Genomic DNA, 23,685 nt, shown 5'->3' with positions numbered 1-23,685 from the left:
TTTTGTGCATATAAAAAAAGATAATTCATAAATACATTTTTACATCGGTAACATTTTTTGTGTGGTGCATATTTAAATAATTTACTGAAGAGTGAAGAGTAATAATTAAAAAATAGTGACAGCAAGAGAAAAATTAAGTCAAGAAAGTTTAAATTTTTTCTATTCACTTTGAAATTTATTGATCTACGTTTGAGGAAAAAGGAAAAAGGTTTGAATTTTTAAGTAAATCCACGTTCGGGATGGAAATAACCAAACTAATTAAACGACCGTTACGTACAGCTCCAACTAGTTATTAGCCGTAACTTCAAATCTTGTATTTACCCTCTCCACGATAACGAGAAGCCATTGAAGGCAAAGGTTAAAAGCGTAATTTCAATATAAACGACAATTATGGGCCCTCACAGGTCACAGTTTTATTGCCCACACACAAAAATAAAAAAAGTTGATTGCGAAATTTAAAATCGCAAAAAAGACTCAAAGGGGTACTTTCGTCATTAATTTGAATTTTCCCTTTCTCCTTCTTCACTGCCAGCTCTGCTATAGAGCTTCTTCTTCTTCTTAACGTACGCTTCAGAGATCAATCGTAATAGAGAATATTAAAATGTCAGGATTCGTGGGGATTTTGGTATCGGATCCATGGTTACAGAACCAATTCACACAAGTGGAGCTTCGGAGTTTGAAATCTCACGTACGTACGTCTGATCCATACGCCTTTCATATTTTACTTTTCTCAATTGATTTTTTTTTTTCCGATCTGATTCTTTCAATTATTTATAGTTCACGAGCATGAGAAGAGAGAGCGGTAAGCTAACGGTATCAGACCTCGCGTCAAGGATGGGGAAATCAAAAGTAGTCGGAGATCAGAACCTAAGCGACGAAGAGAGAGCGACGCTGATCCAAAGCTTTCATCCCAAATTAAACGATGACGTCGATTTCGAGTTTTACCTCAGAGTTCAGTATTGTCGATTAACTCTACAGATCTTTTTGTGTTTTCTTCTGGTGATTCTAAAATTTNATTTTTTTTTTTTTTTTTTTTTTTTTTTTTTTTTTTTTTTTTAATTATAATTGCAGATTTATCTGAATCTTCAAGCGCATGTGAATGCTATAATCGGAAGCGGTGTGAAGAACTCGTCTGCGTTTCTTAAAGCAGCTACAACGACTTTGTTGCATACGATTAGCGATTCTGAGAAGTCTTCTTATGTTGCTCATATCAATAATTATCTCTCTGGTGATGAGTTTCTAAACAAGTACCTTCCGATTAACCCGGCTTCGAATGATCTGTTCGAAGTTGCAAAAGATGGTGTTCTGCTTTGGTGAGTTTAGTTTCTTCCTTAGCTCAGATTCTATGTTTCTTTGAATGTTTTACTTTTGATGATGATAAAGATTTTGGTGGGGGTTTTGTTTTCTGATGTGATGTAGTAAGCTTATTAATGTGGCGGTTCCTGGAACGATTGATGAACGAGCGATTAATACTAAGAGTATGCTTAATCCATGGGAGAGAAACGAGAATCATACGCTTTGTTTAAACTCTGCAAAGGCTATTGGGTGTACTGTGGTTAATATAGGAACTCAAGATATCATTGAAGGAAGGGTATGTGGAATCTGTGATTCTAACTCTAGTCTATCATTAGCTTGTTCACTATCTTGAGATTTTGGTAATGGTGACTAACACTTCTCTGTTTCTCTTATTTCAGCGTCATCTTGTGCTTGGTGTGATTTCTCAAATCATCAAGGTGAGGATCTATTGCTACTACTGCTATTTGTTGTTTTTGCTATGATGAGTGTGTTATTAATCTTTATTGTGAATGTTCTGTATAGATACAATTGCTAGCAGACTTAAACTTGAAGAAAACTCCCCAGCTGGTGGAGTTGGTCGGTGATAGCACGGTAAAATACTACTCACTCACTGTTTTGATACCACTAGTTTAAAACAAACATTCAAGGACTTCTTTTTTTTAACAAAAGAAATTGACCTTGTTTCAACTTTTTGGATTAACAGGATGTGGAAGAGCTGATGAGTTTACCACCTGAGAAGATCTTATTGAGATGGATGAATTTTCAGTTAAGAAAAACTGAATACAAGAAAACTGTCACAAACTTCTCCTCTGATGTAAAGGTATTCAAAGTCTCTAATATCAAGTTATGAGTTCTTAAGTGGTTGGTTTAACCAAAATAATCTAGTAAATGTTCTATAGACTCTTTTATATGGCTAATGATATGATTTTCTACAGGATGCGGAAGCTTACACTAATCTATTGAATGTCCTGGCACCAGAGCACAAGAATGCATCACATTTTGCAGTTAAAAGCTCATTTGAGAGAGCAAAGCTTGTGCTCGAACATGCAGACAGAATGGGGTGCAGGAGATACTTGACAGCGAAAGATATTGTTGAGGGTTCCCCGAATCTTAATCTTGCGTTTGTGGCACATATATTCCAGCACAGGTGAAAAGATACACTTAAAAAATCAAAAACAGTTCATGTGAAAAGAAACATTTTTAGTGTTGGTCTAACAGATTAGAACTGTTTTTTATTTCCCCGCAGGAATGGCCTTTCAACACAAACAAAACAGATATCTTTTCTGGAAAATCTAGCTGATGACACCCAAATTTCAAGAGAAGAAAAAGCATTCCGGTTTTGGATTAACAGCTTTGATAGTTTGCTATACATAAACAACGTGTTTGAAGATCTTAGAGATGGGTTAGTATTTCAGCATTGAGTATAAGAACTGGTTAATAGAGATGTGGAATGTATATTTAACACTGAGCTACGTGTTTGTCAACAGGTGGATTCTATTGCAGACACTAGACAAGGTGTCTCCAGGCATTGTTAATTGGAAAGTAGCAAGCAAGCCTCCCATTAAATTGCCATTCAAGAAAGTAGAAAACTGTAACCAGGTTGTGAAACTAGGGAAGCAGCTCAAGTTCTCTCTGGTTAACATTGCCGGAAATGACATTGTTCAAGGAAACAAGAAGCTCATACTAGGTAAGTTTTCCAATTCCATGATTATGTGTTTTTATGAACCAACTTAAAATAATAATGATGGTTTGTTCAACCTATTGCAGCATACTTATGGCAATTGATGAGATACAACATCCTTCAACTTCTTAAGAACTTGAGATTCCATTCCAATGGCAAAGAAATAACAGACGTTGATATATTGGAATGGGCAAATGCAAAAGTGAGAAACAATGGATGCAAAACACGCATGTACAGTTTCAGGGTAAGTACTCTCCTGCATGCTTCATTTGTTTTACATACACAATCCGTATGATACAATGAAAATGGTGGTCCGTTTCAACAAAAGAGTTGTGGCCCTATCAATAATATTTGCTTTAAGAGTTTGTAAAACTGCATTAAACTACTTTATAAACAACAAATGTTTAGTAATCCTTTGCTTTAGTAGCCTGTTAGTCTTTCACATCGAACCGGGCCATGTGTGAATAACGAATGAATGTCTGAATTTGACAGGACAAGAGCTTATCCGATGGGATCTTTTTCTTGGAGCTGCTGAGTTCAGTGCAGCCAAGATCCGTAAACTGGAGTCTTGTTACAAACGGAGTAACTGGTAAATGAACTGTTAAATACTATGTTTCTGTGTTTGTTTATGAGTGAACATTATAATTTAATAGGGACAACACTTACTAAACATACAGATGAAGAGAAAAAGATGAATGCAACTTACGTGATTAGCATAGCAAGGAAACTGGGTTGCTCCATATTTTTACTCCCTGAAGACATAATTGAGGTACTTTTGAAACCTTGTCGCTAAACAAAATCAATAGAACAGTATAGTGAAAGATTTGAATTTTATGTGTGTAAATATTATGAAAACAGGTGAATCAGAAGATGATGCTTACGTTGACGGCGAGTATAATGCATTGGACTCTCAAACAACCTCTTCATCTTAATAAGCCTACCGGATCTCCCGACAACCACTGTGGAAGTCTACTCGACGATTCTACTTCTGATTCCTCCATAGAATAAATATATGGTTTCCGGTGAAATTATATATTCTTAAGAATTTTAATATGTGATGTTATCAATTATTCCGCTCATTCGTATTTTTTTATTTTTTTTTGGGGTGTAAAAACAATATTAAAAATTGAAATGTCATCGGCGAATATTGACATACATCCCAATCTAACTACGAAATAATACATTGATCAATTGTGCAAAGAAACTCAAAGCCAAATTGTTGCTCCGAAGAAATGATAGTTTTGTCCAATACATCTCTATAAACTCGTTCTCGTCTGTTTAATCCATTCAAAAGCACAATGATAAAAGCATTTTTGTGCTCGTAGTTGCAATTTGATATTGTTGGATTGCTTGTGCGGGTTGCATTTAACTTGCAAACGTGAACATCTCTCAACGTTGTCGAAGTCATTGGTGCACGTAAATCATGTTGTAGAAATATAATTACTTTATTTTTCTAATCATATTCCTTTTTCCTTTAAATACATGTTACTTGATTATTCAATGAAAGAAAAAAAAAAAGATAAAATTAGTAGTCTTTTTCTGAATATAAATAGTAATTATAATATTTTACACCACTCAAAAAGAAAATCTATCATAGATCAAAGTTTTTTCAATCATCCTTAATCCATAAAAACATGTGATTTATCTATTATGTATAAGTGTTTTTGTTTATGTAATAATTTGTTTTCTGAAAACTCGGTATAAAGGAGAATTTTTTAAACATTTGTCCATCTACACTTTTTTTTTTGAAGATTGTCAATTGTGAAAATACTAAAACATTTTTTTGTTTTATTTTTTTTGGTAATTTATGTAAATATTGTTTCATGGAACTCTAGATACATACAAATTTTATTTATGTAAATGATGTTTCTTCGCTTAGCTCATTGGTTTGTTTATTGTTGTAAAAAAAAAAAACGAATTTCATCTAAATTTGTCGGTGAAGTACATCATATTCATCGATACTTCACAACTGAATAATTCAAAACAAGAATGTTTAACACTCACACAAGTCACAAATCTCTTCAACTCACTTTATACTTTTTATCGAAAAAACTAAACTTTAGACTTTAATTGACAGATCATGCTACTTTCTTAAATATGAATATATGATTAACGTTGAGGGGTGAAGAATGTTGACTATTTAAGTCTTAACTCTTAAGCCTTACAACACTCAAATTGTATAGATTCAAATAAAAGGTGTGGGGGTTTAAATTGACAATTTTTCTAAAGTTTTTGGACATTTTTATAAAATCTCTGAAATATGTGGAGAAGTAGGACCAACAAGGTATGTTCTCTTTTGGCGCCTCTGCTGCTGTAATCACATTCAGACTTGGTTTAAAGCTTTCCCAAATCTCTGCACATGGTTTTCTCCAGTTTCACTCACTGCCCGAATCAGAGAGAAAGTGAGTGATCCAATGCGGTGCTCTCCACTGCACTTACGGTGCATATCAGTGGTCGTTTTCTTGTCGGTTACCGGAACCCTAGCCGCCGATCCTTACATCTTCTTCGATTGGACTGTCTCTTACCTCACTGCTTCTCCTCTCGGCACTCGTCAACAGGTTTCAGTTTTCTACGTTTTGAATCTCATTCCAATTTGAAAGTTTCAATTTTTGAAATTCCTAATTTGGAAAGTTTCAATTTTTAAGATTCCAATTTGAAATGTTTCAACTTTTGAGATCTCATGTGGGTTCTTGCTGGTGTATTCGATTTCTAGGTAATTGGGATAAATGGGCAGTTCCCTGGACCAATTCTAAACGTGACTACGAATTGGAACGTTGTTATGAATGTGAAGAACAATCTTGACGAGCCACTGCTTCTTACATGGTCTGTAACAATGTCTATTCTTCTGTTCTATTCTTAAGTATCTTTATGATTTGATTTGTTCATTAATACTATGTTAGTGGTGGTGGTGATTTGTAGGAATGGAATACAACAAAGGAAAAACTCATGGCAAGATGGTGTTTTAGGAACTAATTGTCCAATTCCTGCTGGTTGGAATTGGACTTATGAGTTTCAAGTTAAAGATCAGATTGGGAGTTTCTTTTATTTCCCTTCTACAAATTTCCAGAGAGCTTCTGGTGGGTATGGAGGGATTATTGTCAATAATCGAGAAATCATTCCGGTTCCTTTTGCTCGTCCTGATGGTGATGTGACTCTCTTTATCAGTGATTGGTATACTAAGAGCCATAAGGTTTTTACACAATAAAGCTTTAACCTTTTCTTTATTGTTACTGTCCCGTCTCTTTTTGATATGCTTGTTTTTAACATCTCAAACGTTTTTGTGGAATCAGAAGCTGAGGAAGGATGTTGAGGGTAAGAATGGTCTTGGACCTCCAGATGGTATTCTCATCAATGGATTTGGACCTTTTCCTTACACTCGCGAGCTTGCTTCGAATGCGATTCCTTTTGGGACTATTAACGTTGAACCAGGTATCCTTGAATAATATCTCTTTTCTGTTGAATATTCATTTGGTTTATAGTTTGAATCTTCTCCTGCTCTGACCACATTCATGTCTTCATTGTTACTAGGAAAAACATACCGTTTCCGTGTTCACAACTCTGGGATTGCAACCAGCTTGAATTTTAGAATACAGAATCATAACTTACTTCTTGTTGAGACAGAAGGGTCATACACAGTTCAGCAGAATTATACGAACATGGACATTCATGTGGGTCAATCTTTCTCATTTTTGGTTACTATGGATCAATCTGGTAGTAATGACTATTACATTGTTGCCAGCCCAAGATTTGTTACATCCGTCAAAGCTAGTGGAGTCGCTATTTTGCGCTACTCTAGTTCTCAAGGACCCGCTTTAGGTCCACTCCCTGATCCCCCTGCTGAGTTGGACACATTTTTCTCAATGAACCAAGCTCGATCCATAAGGTTGTTAACAACTATGTATAGTCATGTTTCATACTAGAAAATATCTTGGCAGAATGTAATTTGTATTAAGGCTGCAATTTTACTTGTTGCTGATAGAAAGGCTATTTGGTAGGTTGAATCTCTCGGCTGGGGCTGCCCGCCCAAACCCTCAGGGATCTTTCAAATATGGCCAGATCACAGTAACTGATGTGTATGTGATTGTCAACGGGCCACCTGAGATGATAGAGGGACGATTGCGTGCCACTCTTAATGGTATATCGTATATACCTCCTTCAACACCCCTAAAGCTTGCTCAACAATACAACATCTCAGGGGTATACAAGTTGGATTTCCCAAAAAGACCGATGAATAGGCATCCCAGGGTTGATACCTCTGTCATAAACGGCACGTTCAAGGGATTCGTGGAAATCATATTTCAGAATAGTGACACCACTGTTAAGAGCTACCACTTGGATGGTTATGCGTTTTTTGTTGTTGGGTAAGGTTGCATTAGTTATATTAGATCCAATTACATGATCAGACATTGAGAGATAATGGACAATGTGATTGTAGAATTAAAGAATGATGTTTGTCTTGAAGGATGGACTTTGGTTTGTGGACAGAAAATAGCAGAAGCACATACAACAAGGGGGATGCGGTTGCTCGATCTACTACGCAGGTTTTATGACCTGAAACCGAAATGTTACATTTGTTTCTATGTGTTTCTAAACAGCTAATTTGTTTACAGGTGTATCCTGGTGCATGGACGGCCATCTTGGTTTCTTTGGACAATGCTGGCATGTGGAACCTTCGAATAGACAATCTCGCCTCATGGTATCTGGGCCAAGAAGTATACTTGAGTGTGGTTAATCCAGAGGTTGACATGGACTCATCTGAGAATTCTGTTCCTGGAAACTCCATATATTGTGGTCGGCTCTCACCTTTACAAAAGTAAGCTTTGCAGATGCTCTCTCATATTTATTTCAAAAGTTAGATCCAGAAAAAAAATGTTCCATATATAAGATAGAAAGAGCATCATTTTATTCCTTTTCCTTCCTGCTTTTGCTGCTCCGAAATTCCTAACTTGATCAAGATAAAGAGGTTGGAGAATCTGGAAGTACCTATTATGTAGCAAAAGTAACTTAGATAACCTGCTTCCTTCATAATGGACTTTTCTGGGTTATATAGACAGGATATACCTTTTAGGTTGGCCTTCTCAGTCATTTCTTTTCTGAAACATGCTATTTTATCAGTTCAACATATCTGCTCTATGTAAAATGACCAGATTCTTTGTTGTTTTGTTTGCTTTTTCAGTTTCATTATGCAATTAGTGCTTGCTGGAGAGAGTTTAGTTGCAGTTTTTTTTTTCTTCTAGAAACCGAAGGTCGGATGTAGTTAATGGAGATAAACTTGTTGCATTGACATGTATCATCTTGTTTTTTTTCTGCAGAGATCAAGCACAAAGGGTAAAGTTTTCGGGATCACCACGATCCATCTTTGTGAGAAGCAGAGCGTTTCTCCTCGCTCTTTTTGCAATCTTAGTCAGTAGTTTATAGCAAGATGACGAGTCTCAGCTTCTCGGGTCTGATTGTAGCAAACCTCGTCATCAGCTTCTCGGGTCTGATTGTAGCAAACCTGCAACGCCACTCCCGTCATTTTAGAAGTTCGTAGCGTTGGTGTAATAGTAGAAGCTTGAAGATCACAGATGCTGTGTTTCTTGTTTATGCGTAGAGTTTATTCAGCCAATCAATATAATGTTATGCCGTAAGGCTTGCATTGCAATAGAACATTATTATCTGACTGTGCTATATGAACTTGGTAAAAAGACATCAATCATGTTTGTAATACTAAGAAGATTCTTGATTCTACTGCCAAGAATTTTTCTATAAGGACATCTCAAGAGAATAGAGAATGGTAATGCTCAAACCTGAGTCTTGTTTATAAGCTAATCTGCAGTTTTAACTCTATGGATCCATGTCTAAGGAACTTAGTTAGATCCAAATTCCAAATAGGAACATAAACTAATCAGAAGAAGAAGATGATTCTTAGGTGGAAATGTGAATCACTAATAAGATAGTAAAACTTAAAAAGTGTCTACTTTGCAGATAATAATAATAAGACTCATTCCGGTTCTAATTGTTACGTTGACTTTTGAAAGTTCAAACCTTTACGATACCAAAAGCTCTCCAATGGTTTCCATTTGCTTTCAATCACCCACATTGTCAACATCCAAGAACTACCCATTCTCATCTCCGAGGACCCGACATCCATTACTTCGTGTTACAGCTTCTCGCAGCTCCTACGATGTATTTGTTGTTGGTGGTGGGATCATCGGATTGACCATAGCCCGCCAATTCCTTACCGGGTCGGATCTGTCCGTTGCCGTTGTTGATAAAGCCGTCCCTTGCTCTGGCGCCACTGGTGCCGGTAATCTTTATTCTATTCCCTTCTCTTACAAAATTGGATTCTGCATATAAAGTTGGACTCTTGAAGTGAATCGAGTTGACTTAACTAACTTGACATTTTTGGTTTTGGGATTTCAGGGCAGGGATATATATGGATGACACACAAGAAGCCAGGCAGTGATGTATGGGACTTGACCTTGAGGAGTCATCAACTTTGGCACAACCTTGCAGAGAGCTTAAACGATGCAGGTCTTGATCCTCAAGAGCTGCTTGGCTGGAAAAAGACAGGTTTTTTTCTTCGTCTGACTACTCACTTTGGTGAATTTGGAGCTCTTTCAGTGACTTTGTTTAGCTGATGATCTTGTGTTGATTCCTATAAAGTTCCTCACTTTTGTTAATTGGGTTCTATAAACCAATGTTAGGCAATGCTATTTTCATCGTGTTCCTCGAAATGGCAAATTTCTTTTAGATGATATAGTTCTCTGTATTGTTGTCATCTGCAGGAAGCTTGCTCATTGGTAGGACCTCTGAGGAATGTGTTGCTCTGAAGCAAAAGGTTCATGAGCTATCTGAAGCTGGGTTGAGAACTGAATATTTGTCTAGTGCTGATTTGTTTCAAAAGGAGCCTTCGGTTCTTGTGGATGATGATTCCGGGGCTGCATTTCTTCCCGATGATTCGCAGCTGGATGCTCATCGTGCGGTTGCTTATATCGACAAGGTTGCTAGATTTTTATGGATATTTGAATGTCTCATCTGACTCTTTGCTTTGTGGTTAACTTAGTTTTCTTTGAGTTATTCAGGGAAACAGAGAGTTTGCAGCAGAAGGAAGATATGCCGAGTTCTATCACGAACCTGTTACAGGTTTAATAAGGTTGCTAATCTTTGTTTAGCTGAATTGGAACTCTTCTGAACCAGAAATAAAAATGCTTTCTGTAATCTAGGGTGATATGTGTCATAAATATTCATAACTGTATATGATATTTGCGTCTAGTTTGCCATCACTATTTCCTAAATTTGCTACCTTAAGAGGCTGTGTTAATTGTATATCTGATTCAGGTCTGAGGGGCATGGTACGGAGGTTACAGGTGTTCAGACTTCTAAACGCAACTTGTATGGTAAGAAGGCTACTATAGTAGCTGCTGGTTGCTGGAGTGGATCTCTCATGCATGAATTGCTTAAAGACTGCAACATTTCGCTTGACGTTCCTGTAAAGCCGAGAAAGGTTTGAACTCTTGTCTGATTGCTCAATCTTCCATTCTCTTTTACCCCCGTTATCAAAATCTCTACCAGCACAAGATGTATTATCAAAATCAACAGGTTTAGACATTCTGGAAAGTTGAGTTCTTGAGAATAGTATTGTTTACAAGAAAACAAGTATATTTGTTTGTCAGAGTTAAATAGACTGCTTTGGGATTATCCAACTTATTTCTTTGCAGGGACATCTACTTGTGGTAGAGAACTTTGATTCGTTCCATTTAAATCATGGGATAATGGAGGCTGGTTATGCGAATCATCAAAGTGCTTCAGCTTCAGGATTGGATGTCGATGAACGGATGCTATCTATTTTCATGACAGCCACAATGGATACAGCAGGAAACCTTGTTCTTGGTAATTAAAATTTCATTAACCTTGAACTCCTGGACCAGTAAAATTTGTGCTTCTTATTTTGTATGCTAAAAATGTTTACCAGTCACACATGATATACATACATCTCTAATATCAGGAAGCAGCCGTGAATTTGTTGGGTTTGACACTGAAGCTGATGAGTTTATCATCCGCTGCATATGGGAGCGTGCAGCAGAATTCTTTCCCAAGTTACGAGATATTTCCCTCGAAGATTTCATCCGTAATAGGCAAGTGAGAGTCGGGTTGCGCCCTTACAGTAAGTCTCTTGCTTCTAATGCTTTAAAGATACTTGAAACCGGTGCTTGGAACTAATGATTACAAAACCTGAACGTACGTGTCTTTGAACTGATGATAGTGCCTGATGGGAAGCCAGTGATTGGATCCGTGCCTGGATTACAAAACCTGTACTTGGCAGCTGGTCATGAAGGAGGAGGACTTTCCATGGTAAGTAAAGATTCATACTAATGTTGTAAAACCTTTCTCAAGAACATGATCATGATTCCTGGTTTCTTGAAATCGTTTAGGCTCTAGGAACAGCGGAAATGGTATCGGACATGGTATTGGGGAAACCGTCACAGGTAGCTAGCTCAACGTTTTGGGTTAAAGGACGTTGTGGCTGAGGAAATAGACGCAGTGCGGTTTAGTTAAGGCACTGAATATTCTTGAGCATTGTGGTTGCTGAATCTTTTCTCAAAGGGAGTGATGTCTAAATGTTTTTTGCAGTAGTGTTTGTCTTAGGCATCCTTGTCTATGGTCTAGTATCCTTTCGTTTCTATGTTTGTTTATAATTTTGCACTAGACGATGATGAGGATGATGAGTTATGACCACCGCTTATAATCAATTTATTTTCTGTGTGTTCACAAGTTGATAATAGCTTAAAAATTTCATCTACAGCTAAACCTGAAAAGAAATTGAAGGATGATCACAAGTTGGTAACATAAGTGTGCTAGTGCTTTGTTTTTATTTATAAATATTTCATATAACAACATAATTCATAATTGTATTTGAAAGCCTTGGGTTGTATGATGATGTTATCTCATTTTTGGGTGTGTAAATCATCCCTCCCAAACTATTGGTTCTCGAACGTGAGACCTTAAGTCCTCCCATTTTTGTTTGATATGAAGTTTGACGATTTCTCGATATATACATCTGGTTTGATAAATGAATCATTCCTTCCTCTAATGTAGTTGGTACATAAAAAAATTAACGATTGACAAGCATGGTGGTTCAGATTATTATATTTAGTTACAAGACAATCCACTTGGATAAGGATACGACTAGTATGAGCCATTTAGGTAGGTAGAATCAACCTATAACACCAAAGACTAGGAAATTTTATAACTTGCATAAACTACAGTTTAGTGGAGCAATCATAAGCTAAGTTTTTTAGGAATTCCATACCAAAGTCTAATGCATCATCTTTTTCTTTATGGCTTTGTATTAGTTCAACATGTAATATAAAGTACGAGTTTAAATTTTAATTGGTGTGATCAAAAATTTATTGTGTGACTCATAAGAAACAGTTCAATCACCTATAGGTTAAGAGCAATTTAGATATAGGAACCTCTTGATTCAATCTAGATAAAGATTTTTAATCACTTACTTTTGATTCAAGTTTCAAGAACATTTACAAGGGCCAGAGATTGAACTTGTTTATAGATCGATTATGTGCGAGAAAAGCAAAATCAGCTACACATCTTAGTATCGCATATGCAAATCTAAAGTTAAAAAATTGCAGGCAAAAGGTTATATCTTAAACCGCATTCAATCCTCTCCCACCCACTGCTTAGTTGGTTCCTTATTTTTGGTCTTCCTATTACAAGAAGAAGACCAAACACAGCTTACTTATGTCGGGTTAAAAACTTAAAAAAACCGTACTCTGTCAAACTTGATCTGAATCAATCAATCATCGTCATTGGTCGGTCTATATCCCACAAAACAGATACCATTAAGTCCAGCTGAGTCATCATATACAGCGATTCAAATCACTGACTAGCTCATACAGAGCGATTATATATCAAGATATAGTAAACCAACCACGTGCCCATGTAAGGATCACTGAAAATAAAATCCTGAGGACTGAGATAAATTGGATTACAGATCAATCTAGCAAACGAAGAAATTGCACCAAAACATGGAATTAAAGGTCTTGGGACAGAGTGCGTTTGCTTCTCAAAAACAATTATCAAATACTAAAATTAGAAAAGAAAAAAAGAAAAGAAAAGAGATTGTGCCAGTAGATTAAGGGCCTAGATAATCATGATTNGATGTTATCTCATTTTTGGGTGTGTAAATCATCCCTCCCAAACTATTGGTTCTCGAACGTGAGACCTTAAGTCCTCCCATTTTTGTTTGATATGAAGTTTGACGATTTCTCGATATATACATCTGGTTTGATAAATGAATCATTCCTTCCTCTAATGTAGTTGGTACATAAAAAAATTAACGATTGACAAGCATGGTGGTTCAGATTATTATATTTAGTTACAAGACAATCCACTTGGATAAGGATACGACTAGTATGAGCCATTTAGGTAGGTAGAATCAACCTATAACACCAAAGACTAGGAAATTTTATAACTTGCATAAACTACAGTTTAGTGGAGCAATCATAAGCTAAGTTTTTTAGGAATTCCATACCAAAGTCTAATGCATCATCTTTTTCTTTATGGCTTTGTATTAGTTCAACATGTAATATAAAGTACGAGTTTAAATTTTAATTGGTGTGATCAAAAATTTATTGTGTGACTCATAAGAAACAGTTCAATCACCTATAGGTTAAGAGCAATTTAGATATAGGAACCTCTTGATTCAATCTAGATAAAGATTTTTAATCACTTACTTTTGATTCAAGTTTCAAGAACATTTACAAGGGCCAGAGATTGAACTTGTTTATAGATCGATTATGTGCGAGAAAAGCAAAATCAGCTACACATCTTAGTATCGCATATGCAAATCTAAAGTTAAAAAATTGCAGGCAAAAGGTTATATCTTAAACCGCATTCAATCCTCTCCCACCCACTGCTTAGTTGGTTCCTTATTTTTGGTCTTCCTATTACAAGAAGAAGACCAAACACAGCTTACTTATGTCGGGTTAAAAACTTAAAAAAACCGTACTCTGTCAAACTTGATCTGAATCAATCAATCATCGTCATTGGTCGGTCTATATCCCACAAAACAGATACCATTAAGTCCAGCTGAGTCATCATATACAGCGATTCAAATCACTGACTAGCTCATACAGAGCGATTATATATCAAGATATAGTAAACCAACCACGTGCCCATGTAAGGATCACTGAAAATAAAATCCTGAGGACTGAGATAAATTGGATTACAGATCAATCTAGCAAACGAAGAAATTGCACCAAAACATGGAATTAAAGGTCTTGGGACAGAGTGCGTTTGCTTCTCAAAAACAATTATCAAATACTAAAATTAGAAAAGAAAAAAAGAAAAGAAAAGAGATTGTGCCAGTAGATTAAGGGCCTAGATAATCATGATTTTATTATCAGATCCAGGCGAGTGATACTGACTGTATTCCTATTTCGCAAGTTATGATTTTCAAAAAATTGATTGGATCGTGATAACCTTAACCCAATCAAAGAAGCTGAGACTTGCTTTAACCAACCCCCCCAAAAAACAAAAAACAAAAAAAAAACACACAAATTATATACACAAAAAAATTGAAGAAAGAACTAATCTACGAACAGAGAGAGAGAGAGAGAGAGCTTCCAAAATTTTGAAAGATTAACTTAAGCCTAGAGAGGAGAGAGAGATGTGAGAGGCGTTGTTCTTGAAGAGAAAGAACAGAGTTTATATAGTATGAGTTTAGAGAGGTGGAAAAATTAGGGTTTGTCTGATTATTGGGTTCAATGATTTTATCAGCCCAGCCCAATAAAAGCCCAATTTGGACACTCAACGAGGTATTTTTGGTATTTCAGACTCGGTTAATTTCAGATTTCTTGGTTAGTAATTAATGTCTATAAATTCCGGTTTACATCAGACTTGTGATATTTCTTTCTTGTGTCATGAACCATACATTATTATATAAGTAGTCCTAACCAACATTATAAATGGTTTTTTTTTGAATCTGATTACATCAAAAATATACAAAGGGACTAATTAACATCATTTTATACATTTTTTTTTTTTTTTTTTTTTCGAACGTAAGGAATTTACAAGTAATAAAGATTGGTAATGGAACCTTTTTCTTGTGCTCTATCCTACTAATTCAGAATTCCTATTATTTACGTGTTGAGCCATTGGAACCGCATTTTCGCCAATGTGGTGGTCATCGAGAGGACTATGATGGATAGTTCTTGTGAAGTGTAGCCTGAAATTGATAATTTGTCGCGAGAGGAATAGTTTAACCGAATTCACAAGAACTTCCCTTTTGTCGCGGAGCCAAAGAACGACAAGTGCAGCAAGAGCGAAAGCAAATGAAACTCCGGTGATCATAAACAAACCGCGGAATCTGTATAGGGTTATCGGATTTGATGTATCATCGCTTGTGTATGGAAGTTGTTTATCAAACCATGTTTTCTCCATCTCGTTTAGCTTCTCGCTCGTCCTTAGCTTTATTATTTCTCGGGACACATTAGGCACCAACTCAAAGCCCTTTTGAAACATCTGAACACATGGATTTAACAAACCCAAAAATTTGTTTTCGTTAGCAGCCAAAAGTAAATAAAGAGTAAAGAAGCTTATGAATATGAAGAAGAAGGATATACATACAAAGCCGAAACCGTTGGTGGTAGATTGTGTCTTGACCATGAGAAAATGTGTCGGATTCTCACCAAGGAGAACTTGAAGGTATGGCAACTCATCAACAACAAACGAGACAGTTCTGTTTAACAATGCTTGAGCATAATCTGCAGCACTATTGAGACCAAGTGATCTCATTGCTCGGAGGCTGGAACTGGTTAGTGCCACATTTGCTATGAGGGAACCCGAAAGGTGACCCACATAGTCTTCATTAGAGTTAAATCGTATCTGTTGCACCGTCATCATTGATGTAAGCGTCGCAGTGTAACTTGCAGTCAATATGAGCACTGCAAATACCCAAACTGTAACTACAAATCTTGATAAGTTGTGTTTTAGTCTCTCCCCTGAAAACACACATAATAAACATCAAAATGTGAAAGAAAACTAATTCTAACCAAGACTCTGTATATAAGAATGTGAAAAAGGTGGGTACTAGCTTACTGTGAGCATACACAAGAGTGGAGAAGCCAAACCAAAGAGCAACTCCAATCTGTTTTGACCAAGATCCTTGGAACTCCTTGTTCTCAGATCTTTCTATCAACCAAACTATAATGCCGGTCAAGACAAAGAAAGCTGCACTTGTTATCCAAAGATCTGGTGTTAAAGGTTGGAAGAACACCCACATACTCCTCTCCTTTGGTGCTACAATACCAAGACCCATTTCTGTGAATGGCAACGTAAAATCTACATACATCGATCTGTTCGAAGTGATTGTAATATCTCCCACGGCAGCATCATATTTGTCTTTCTGTGGGATGCAACACAAATTTTTTATGGAACTCGATTATGTCTCCACACACTCTACATTGATCAAATAAAATCAAATAATACCTGACTATGAAGTGCATATGCAAGATTGTCGTAGTTACTTCCATTAAGCCAAGGTATGTACTCTATTTCATAGTTGAAAGGACTAATCGAAGCTCTAAAGACTTCTATACAGAACCCTTCAACAATTAATTCATTGGTTACTGGATCAGTCTCCACTTTCATCAGTCTTGGGAATCTATTGCTAGATGTAACCAACACCCTCAGCTTTTTACGATCGCTATCTCTTAGACTACTCCCGTTCGGAGTTTGAGCAGACCCACCAGGCCAAATTATGGTCTCTAGCTTGTTATGAGTAGAAGATAAATGTCTTCTATTGCTAAAACTACCGTTGGAATTCCAGAATCCTATCCTTCTCTCACCTGATCCTATCATATTCACAATCTCAAACTTGTCTGACAACAACTTCTTATCATTCAATTGAAAGTCACCACTCAAACCCTTAAACCTAGTCTCTGTGATTGCCTCAAGGAGAGTTGGTGACACATTTGACATTCTTGTTACTTCCAATGCACTCGCCAGACCCCAAGCGATATCATGAGCCCATACGGCAGAGATACTCAACCGAGCGATGTCCGCTTCTTCAACAGGCAGTGAGTTTTTCAATCTCATAGTAAAATTTTGAAGCTCTTTTGTCATTGGGATGTAAGATTTGAAACCAACCACACCTTCCATTGCCTCCTTTGCAAAATCATCAATGGACTCATGGAAACTGTTCATGCTTTTTGCAGTGAGTATCCAAGCAAACCCATCACCCATCAACCCTAGTCTCCCAGCACATGGGAAGACATGAGTTGCTATAACTTCAGACAAGTGAACAATAAAGACAGTAGTTCCCAAGTCCTTCAGCTTCTGTAACCTATCCATCACAAAATCCTCACTTGAAAAGACAGTAAAACCAACCTTGGACTGTACACGAACGTTGTTCTCATGAAAATGCTCCACCATAAGTTGCACACTCTCTCTCCAATCATCGTCATCTTCATAAACAAGAGCAACGCTGTTCCAATCAAACCCATTAATAAAAGATGTAATCCCCTTTGCCTCAGAGGCAGAATCATGTGTGGCTTGGATCAAGTGACTGTATTTGCTCAATGACAATGAAACCGGAGAGTTAAGTGAAACCACAGGAACCCTAGCTTTCTCTCCAAGTTCCCCTAAAAGCTTAGCTTCTAGCAACGAGTTCCCGCCAATAATCCCTTCTACTCCTTCGGTTTTCAGCAGATCTACAGCTGTTTCATATACAAAAGATATAAAACCAAGATTGTGAGCGTGAATGAAGACAAAGAAAGAAGAGGCTTTATGTAGAGAAGAAGTGTGTTACCAGAAGCAAGAGCAAGAAGAGGCTCTCCATGAGAGTTTCTGAATGAAAGAGAGATTCTTGTTTTGTAACCATTGTGAGTAGCGTAGAAATCGGAAAGCGCCAAGGAAACAGAGCTTTTCACTATCTTGCCTTCCACGGAACCCAAATCCAAAACCAACCCGACCCGGACTGGAACCTGTCCATGCCCCGACCTGAAACGTCCATCAACCTCGTCGTTTTGAGTAGAAGCAAAAGAGCCGGAGATGAAGAAGAGAAGCAAAACAAGAAGAAACGATAGCAAGATTGGTTTTTGAATACATAATTTCTCCATTAAAAAATCTACAGAGAAAAGAGAAAGCCCACGTTTGTTGCTTTACTCTTTATTATTATATAACACATGCCGTGTTTTGTTTTTTCTCGGTCTTGTCTTACATAAAATGTAATGTATACAACATACAAAAGAAGAAATATTCAAAGTTTAGGATGATGACTTTTTTTATATGATTGTTAAGAGGATGACATTAGTCAACGAAAAATTTGGTGTGGGCTACCGAGGTTGGCTACTCTTTTGTTTTTCAGGTCACTAATGTAGGAGAATCTGACTAAATTTATAATGTTTGGTGACGAAAGTAAAAATAGGATTCTAGAGGATAAAATTTGTCAACGGACCAATTTTAGTTTAAAAGACCAAAGAGGAAACACCATTATCGTAATAACAAATAAGTGGTTTTGCTTTTGGTATGGACATTTTTATGTAACTCCATAGTTGTTGGATAGTATTTAAGTACATCTTTTACACCTCTTTTTATATTTAAGGATTAATTTGATGGTACGTACACTAATTTTCATTTCAAAACTAGGAAATATCCCGTGCTTAAAGCACGAGTCAACATTTAAAAAAAAAAAATATAATAGAATAAGAAAGTTATTGTCATATTTTTTTAAAAAAATTAATTTGTTTGAGATACTATTTATTTTTAATTTTTCTATAATTTTTTTTTTTGAATACTAATTATTTTAGAATATTATAGTATTTTATTTTTGACGTATATTACAGTTTTATATTGTTTGTTTGTTGTGTTTGCATAATTATTTTGTGAAACATGAGTAATTTTAATATTATAATTATGAACAAATAAAATTTATTAATTTATCAGCTATATAAATTTAGTTTTACCAACCCGCCAATGTGAAAATTAAAACACAAATTTTATTTTCATAGATCGAGTAATATATCTTTGTTTTTAAAAATTCAAATCACAACATATGCAGAAAAATCTGCATTTTATTAATTATAAGTATTATATGAAAATTCCAAACAATTTGTAAATAAAATAAAATAAAGGTGATAGGAGAATCATAATTTGAAATTTTAACAAAATCTTTGAAATCTAGTTATTAAAAATAAGTATATTGACTAATTGGATATAAAATCTTAGTTTTTGAAATTCTGATTTGTTTATATTTTTAAAAAATATATTTTGTAATATTTGTCCATAATTTATTAGAGAGAGAAAATATTTGTTTTAACTAATAATTATTAAAAATCAATGGCATGCCAATGTAAAATTAAAGAAGAAAATAAACTCTACTATCCATATTTTTAAAAAATCTTAGTAGTTAATTTTTATTTTTTTCAAGTACAAATTAGTTTAGATTTGAATAGATTTTTTTTACTTTTCTAGATTTTTTTCTATTTTATTTTTTTTATTAATTATAATTAATTAATTAATTAATCTTAATTAAGTTTTTCTAATGGCAATTAAATGTAATTTTTTACACATTTTAAGGTTAGTTTCATATTTGTACTTCTTAATTAATATAGTAGGATTTACACTATAAATTCTAATATTTCAGATGTATCCTTTTTTTTTTTTTTGTCAACCATTGGGCCACAACTGGCCGGCCCAGTAGCCAAATTCCTACATAGGAGTCGAGACTCGATCCCGGGTGTGATGATGTCTTCTACAAATAGACTTACTTCCTACCACTGTACTAATGTCACTTCACATGTATCCCTTCTTTATTAATTGGGAAAGTACGTTTTTGAACTTAACCTTAAAAAGTGTAAATAATTACATCACAATGCCATTACAAATATAGGTTATAAAAAAACAAATTTCATTTTTAGATAAAAATGTCAAATATTAATTTATTCAATTTAGTTATTTTAGAAAAACAAAAATACATTATTAATTTCAAAAGACAAATATATCCAATCAAAATAAACATAGAAAATTTGATATCTAACTTACCATATTAATTTTTCATTAATTATTATATTTCTCCTCTTATTTTCGTGTGATTCTATTTTTGTTAAGCCAGATATGAAAGTTTTATCAATATAACTAATTATTTTTAATATTATGGACTATATAATATAAAATACAAAAAGTTATAGAGATGTATAATATTGGATCAAGTGATCCTAGGACCCTCATAGTCATGGGCATATAATCCAAAACCGATTTGGATCGGTTTTGGTTTATCTGTCAAAAGAGATCGGTTTCTGTGTTGATTGGGAATCAGATTTCGGTTTTAAACCGATCCGAACCGAAATCCGTTCGGTTATCCGCTAAATTGAATGGAGGATTCAAACCTCGCACCTTGAGATTAAGGGACACACACTCTAGCCATCTGAGCTATTCCAACTTTTTGATTTTACTCTCCAAATGATTTATATAAGGGATTCGGTTTAAGTTTGGATTTTTTAAAAATGAAAACTAATCCGAATCCGAACAAATCCGATCCGAAAAACAGTCGGATTCTAAATGGATTCTATATATCCCAACCCAAAATCCAAAAAATCCGATCCGATCCGAACCGAAAATTCAAACGCCAAGACTTACTGAAAATCCCCTAAGAATTAAACGTTTAATTTGTTTCACAACATGTTTTTTTATATATGTGAATGTCAATTTACATTGCGTAAGTGCTTTCAATATTACCTAAAAATGGATCATAGCGGATATCTCATTTGGAAAGCACTGTCCAGAAATTAATCAGTGGGAGGTATATCTTGCTACCAAAAACTCATAAAGTGGTTCTGAATGGTCACACTACAATTTACAAATTGATCACAATCATTTATACTTTCAGACGTAAGCCAGTTTGGATCAAGAACTAATGGAACATTGAAGATGGGCAAGGTTGTTCTGAGAGGCTCCAAGGTCAGAGTTAGAGTCAGAGTCAAAGACGTAACAGTACCACATCGCAACAATTGTGTAAGCTATAGGGTGATGCAAAAGAACAGGAACATCGACTTCACTTGTAGTAGATGGACCTTTTGCTCTATGTTAATCAGTACTTACGGTCTGTTACGTTGAGCCATTTGAACGGCATTTTCGCCAATGGGGTCATCGAGGGGACTAGGATGGATAGTTCTTGTGAAGTGAATCATGAAATGTCTAAGTCGTCGTGAGAGGAATATATTGGCCGAGTTCACAAGAACTTCCCATCTTTCTTGGAGCCAGAGAATGAGAAGTACTGCAAGGGCAATAGCGAATGAAACTCCGGTGATCATAAACAAACCGCGGAATCTATAAAGGGTTATAGGATTTGATGTATCATCGGTTGTGTATGGAAGTTGTTTATCAAACCATCTTCTCTCCATCTCGTTTAGCCTCTCGCTCGTCCTTAGCTTTGCGATCTCCCTGGACACAGTATGCACCAACTCTGAGCCTTTCTGGAACATCTGAAACGTGGTTAAACAAACAAAACATTTATTATCAGAAAGTAACAAGAAGATGAAGAGTAAAGAGACAGATAATGCACAATATGACACATACAAAGCCAAAACCATTGGTGGTAGATTGTGTCTTGACCATGAGAAAATGTGCAGGATATTCGCCAAGGACGACTTTGAGGTATGGCAACTCGCTGACAATATATGAGACAGTTTTGTTCAACAAGGCTTGTGCATAATCTTCTGAAGTATTGAGACCCAATAATCTCATTGCTCGGAGGCTGGAATTGGTGAGGGCCGCATTTGCGATGTGGGAACCCGAGAGGTGACCCACATAGTCTTCATTGGAGTTAAATCGTATCTGTTGCACCGTCATCATTGATGTCAATGTTGCAGTGTAACTTGTAACCAATATGAGCACTGCAAATACCCAGACTGTAACTACAAATCTTGACAAGTTGTGTTTTAGCTTCTCCCCTGTCACACATAGTGAGCAGCAAAAAGTAAGCATCTCTTTCAATCTTTTCTGACCAAGATTGGCATATACAAATGTGAAATGGTGATTACTTACTATGAGCATAAACAAGGGTAGAGAATCCAAACCAAAGCACAACTCCAATTTGTTGTGGCCAAGATCCTTGGAACTCAGGGTTCTCAGGTCTTTCTATCAACCAAACTATAATACCCGTCAAGACAAAGAAAGCTGCACTTGTTATCCAAAGGTCTGGTGTTAGAGGTTCGAAGAACACCCACATACTTCTCTCCTTTGCTGCTACAATTCCAAGACCCATTTCGGTGAATGGCAACGTAAAATCAACATACGTCGATCTATTAAAAGTGATTGTAATATCTCCCACGGCAGCATCATATTTGTCTTTCTAAGGGATGCAACACAAAAATTTCAATGGAAGTGATTCAGTTTCCACACACGCTACATAGATGAAAAAGTACTTGTAATCGTAAAATCGACCCATGGTTAGTACCTGGCTATGAAGTGCATATGCAAGATTGTCATAGTTACTTCCATTGCGCCAACGGATGTACTCCACTTCATAGTTGAAAGGTGCAATGGAAGCCTGAAAGACGTCTATACAGAACCCTTCGACATATGTTATCTCATGTGTGACTGGATCAGTATCTACCTTCATCAGTCTTGGGAATCTATTGCTAGATGTAACAAGAACCCTCAGCTTTTTTCTATCGCTCTCTCTTCGAATACTACCTTTTGGACTTTGAGCCGACCCACCGGGCCAAATTATGGTCTCCAGCTTGTCATGAGTAGAAGATAAATGTCTTCTATTGCTGAAACTACCATTAGAATTCCAGAATCCTATCCTTCTCTCACCTGATCCTATCATATTCACAATCTCAAACTTGTCTGACAACAACATCTTATCATTCAATTGGAAATCACCACTCAAACCCTTAAACCTACTCTCTGTGATTGCCTCAAGGAAAGTTGATGATATATTTGGCATCCTTGTAACTTCAGCTGCACTCGCCAGAGCCCAAGCGATATCGTGAGCCCATACGCCAGAGATACTCAACCGAGTAATCTCACCTTCAATAACTTCTTCAACAGGGAGTGATCTCCTCCATCTCAAAGTGAAGTTGTGAAGCTCTTTTGACGATGGTATATAAGACTTGAAACCAACCACACCTTCCATTGCCTCCTTTGCGAAATTATCAACGGACTCATGTAAACTGCTCATGCTTCTGGCAGTTAGAATCCAAGCAAACCCGTCACCCATCATCCCTAATTTCTCAACACATGGGAAAAGACGAGTTGCAATAACTTCAGACAAATGAACAACAAAGACAGTAGTTCCCAAGTCCTTCAGCTTCTGTAACCGATCCATCAAAGAATCCTCACTTGAAGAGACAGTAAAACCAATCTTGGACTTTACACGAATGTTGTTCTCATGGAAACGGTCCACCATGGGTTGCATACTTTCTCTCCAATCATCATGATTTTCATAAACAAGAGCAACACTGTTCCAATCAAACCCATTGATGAAAGCTGTCATTCCCATAGCCTCTGAGGCAGAATCATGTGTGACTTGAATCAAGTGACTGTAATTGCTCAATGACAATGACATGGGAGAGTTAAGTGATATCACAGGAACCCTAGCTTTCTCTCCAAGTTCCGCCATAAGCTTCGCTTCTAGCAACGAGTTCCCGCCAATTATGGCTTCCACTCCTTGTGTTTGCAGCAACTCTACAACTGTTTCA

At 36.2% G+C, this 23,685-nt stretch overlaps 5 protein-coding genes across 7 annotated transcripts in view; 3 read left to right on the top strand and 2 right to left on the bottom strand.

The window, feature by feature from the left end:
* Positions 462-4,132, top strand: LOC104770896 (fimbrin-2-like). Of its 2 annotated transcripts, none has more exons than XM_010495366.2 (14): positions 462-688; positions 778-951; positions 1,072-1,313; positions 1,420-1,591; positions 1,695-1,733; positions 1,819-1,887; positions 2,000-2,116; positions 2,232-2,443; positions 2,543-2,698; positions 2,784-2,983; positions 3,064-3,221; positions 3,470-3,566; positions 3,655-3,746; positions 3,836-4,132. In XM_010495366.2, exons 1-14 carry the CDS (start codon positions 602-604, stop codon positions 3,983-3,985), a joined length of 1,965 nt encoding a protein of 654 aa, XP_010493668.1. In that variant the 5' UTR covers positions 462-601; the 3' UTR covers positions 3,986-4,132. The 2 variants fall into 2 exon arrangements, with proteins under 2 accessions (XP_010493668.1, XP_010493669.1); XM_010495367.1 differs by having other exon boundaries at positions 604-692.
* On the top strand, positions 5,248-8,728 carry LOC104770895 (monocopper oxidase-like protein SKU5). 2 transcript variants are annotated; one of them, XM_010495361.2, is made up of 9 exons: positions 5,250-5,535; positions 5,691-5,800; positions 5,897-6,167; positions 6,268-6,406; positions 6,506-6,860; positions 6,973-7,338; positions 7,440-7,518; positions 7,588-7,790; positions 8,290-8,728. In XM_010495361.2, the coding sequence occupies exons 1-9, from the start codon at positions 5,392-5,394 to the stop codon at positions 8,393-8,395; spliced, it is 1,773 nt and encodes a 590-aa protein (XP_010493663.1). In that variant the 5' UTR covers positions 5,250-5,391; the 3' UTR covers positions 8,396-8,728. The 2 variants fall into 2 exon arrangements, with proteins under 2 accessions (XP_010493664.1, XP_010493663.1); XM_010495362.2 differs by lacking the exon at positions 8,290-8,728 and having other exon boundaries at positions 5,248-5,535; positions 7,440-7,514; positions 7,588-7,766.
* Positions 8,966-11,733, top strand: LOC104770893 (probable D-amino acid oxidase PA4548). The gene is made up of 9 exons (XM_010495360.2): positions 8,966-9,266; positions 9,383-9,532; positions 9,748-9,962; positions 10,045-10,115; positions 10,301-10,466; positions 10,681-10,852; positions 10,968-11,126; positions 11,226-11,314; positions 11,395-11,733. Exons 1-9 carry the CDS (start codon positions 9,029-9,031, stop codon positions 11,488-11,490), a joined length of 1,356 nt encoding a protein of 451 aa, XP_010493662.1. The 5' UTR covers positions 8,966-9,028; the 3' UTR covers positions 11,491-11,733.
* On the bottom strand, positions 15,034-18,099 carry LOC104770891 (glutamate receptor 1.3-like). Its single transcript, XM_010495359.1, has 5 exons — positions 17,790-18,099; positions 16,469-17,697; positions 16,079-16,385; positions 15,608-15,981; positions 15,034-15,502 (listed from the first exon to the last, which is right to left on the bottom strand). Exons 1-5 carry the CDS (start codon positions 18,097-18,099, stop codon positions 15,092-15,094), a joined length of 2,631 nt encoding a protein of 876 aa, XP_010493661.1. The 3' UTR covers positions 15,034-15,091.
* LOC104770890 (glutamate receptor 1.2) overlaps positions 20,771-23,685 on the bottom strand; it is a 5,901-nt gene continuing 2,986 nt past the window's right edge. The window contains exons 2-5 of the mRNA XM_010495358.1: positions 22,437-23,677; positions 22,025-22,331; positions 21,557-21,930; positions 20,771-21,462 (exon numbers count right to left, since the gene is read on the bottom strand). Coding sequence (XP_010493660.1) covers positions 21,076-21,462; positions 21,557-21,930; positions 22,025-22,331; positions 22,437-23,677 — 2,309 coding nt within the window. The 3' untranslated portion in view covers positions 20,771-21,075. The remainder of the gene's footprint in view (positions 21,463-21,556; positions 21,931-22,024; positions 22,332-22,436; positions 23,678-23,685) is intronic.

This window comes from Camelina sativa, chromosome 20 (genome assembly GCF_000633955.1).
Source record: "Camelina sativa cultivar DH55 chromosome 20, Cs, whole genome shotgun sequence".
NCBI classification, from domain to species: Eukaryota; Viridiplantae; Streptophyta; class Magnoliopsida; order Brassicales; family Brassicaceae; genus Camelina; species Camelina sativa.
The sequence above is the reverse complement of the archived record's forward strand: the minus strand, read 5'-3'. Positions and strand labels throughout refer to the sequence as shown.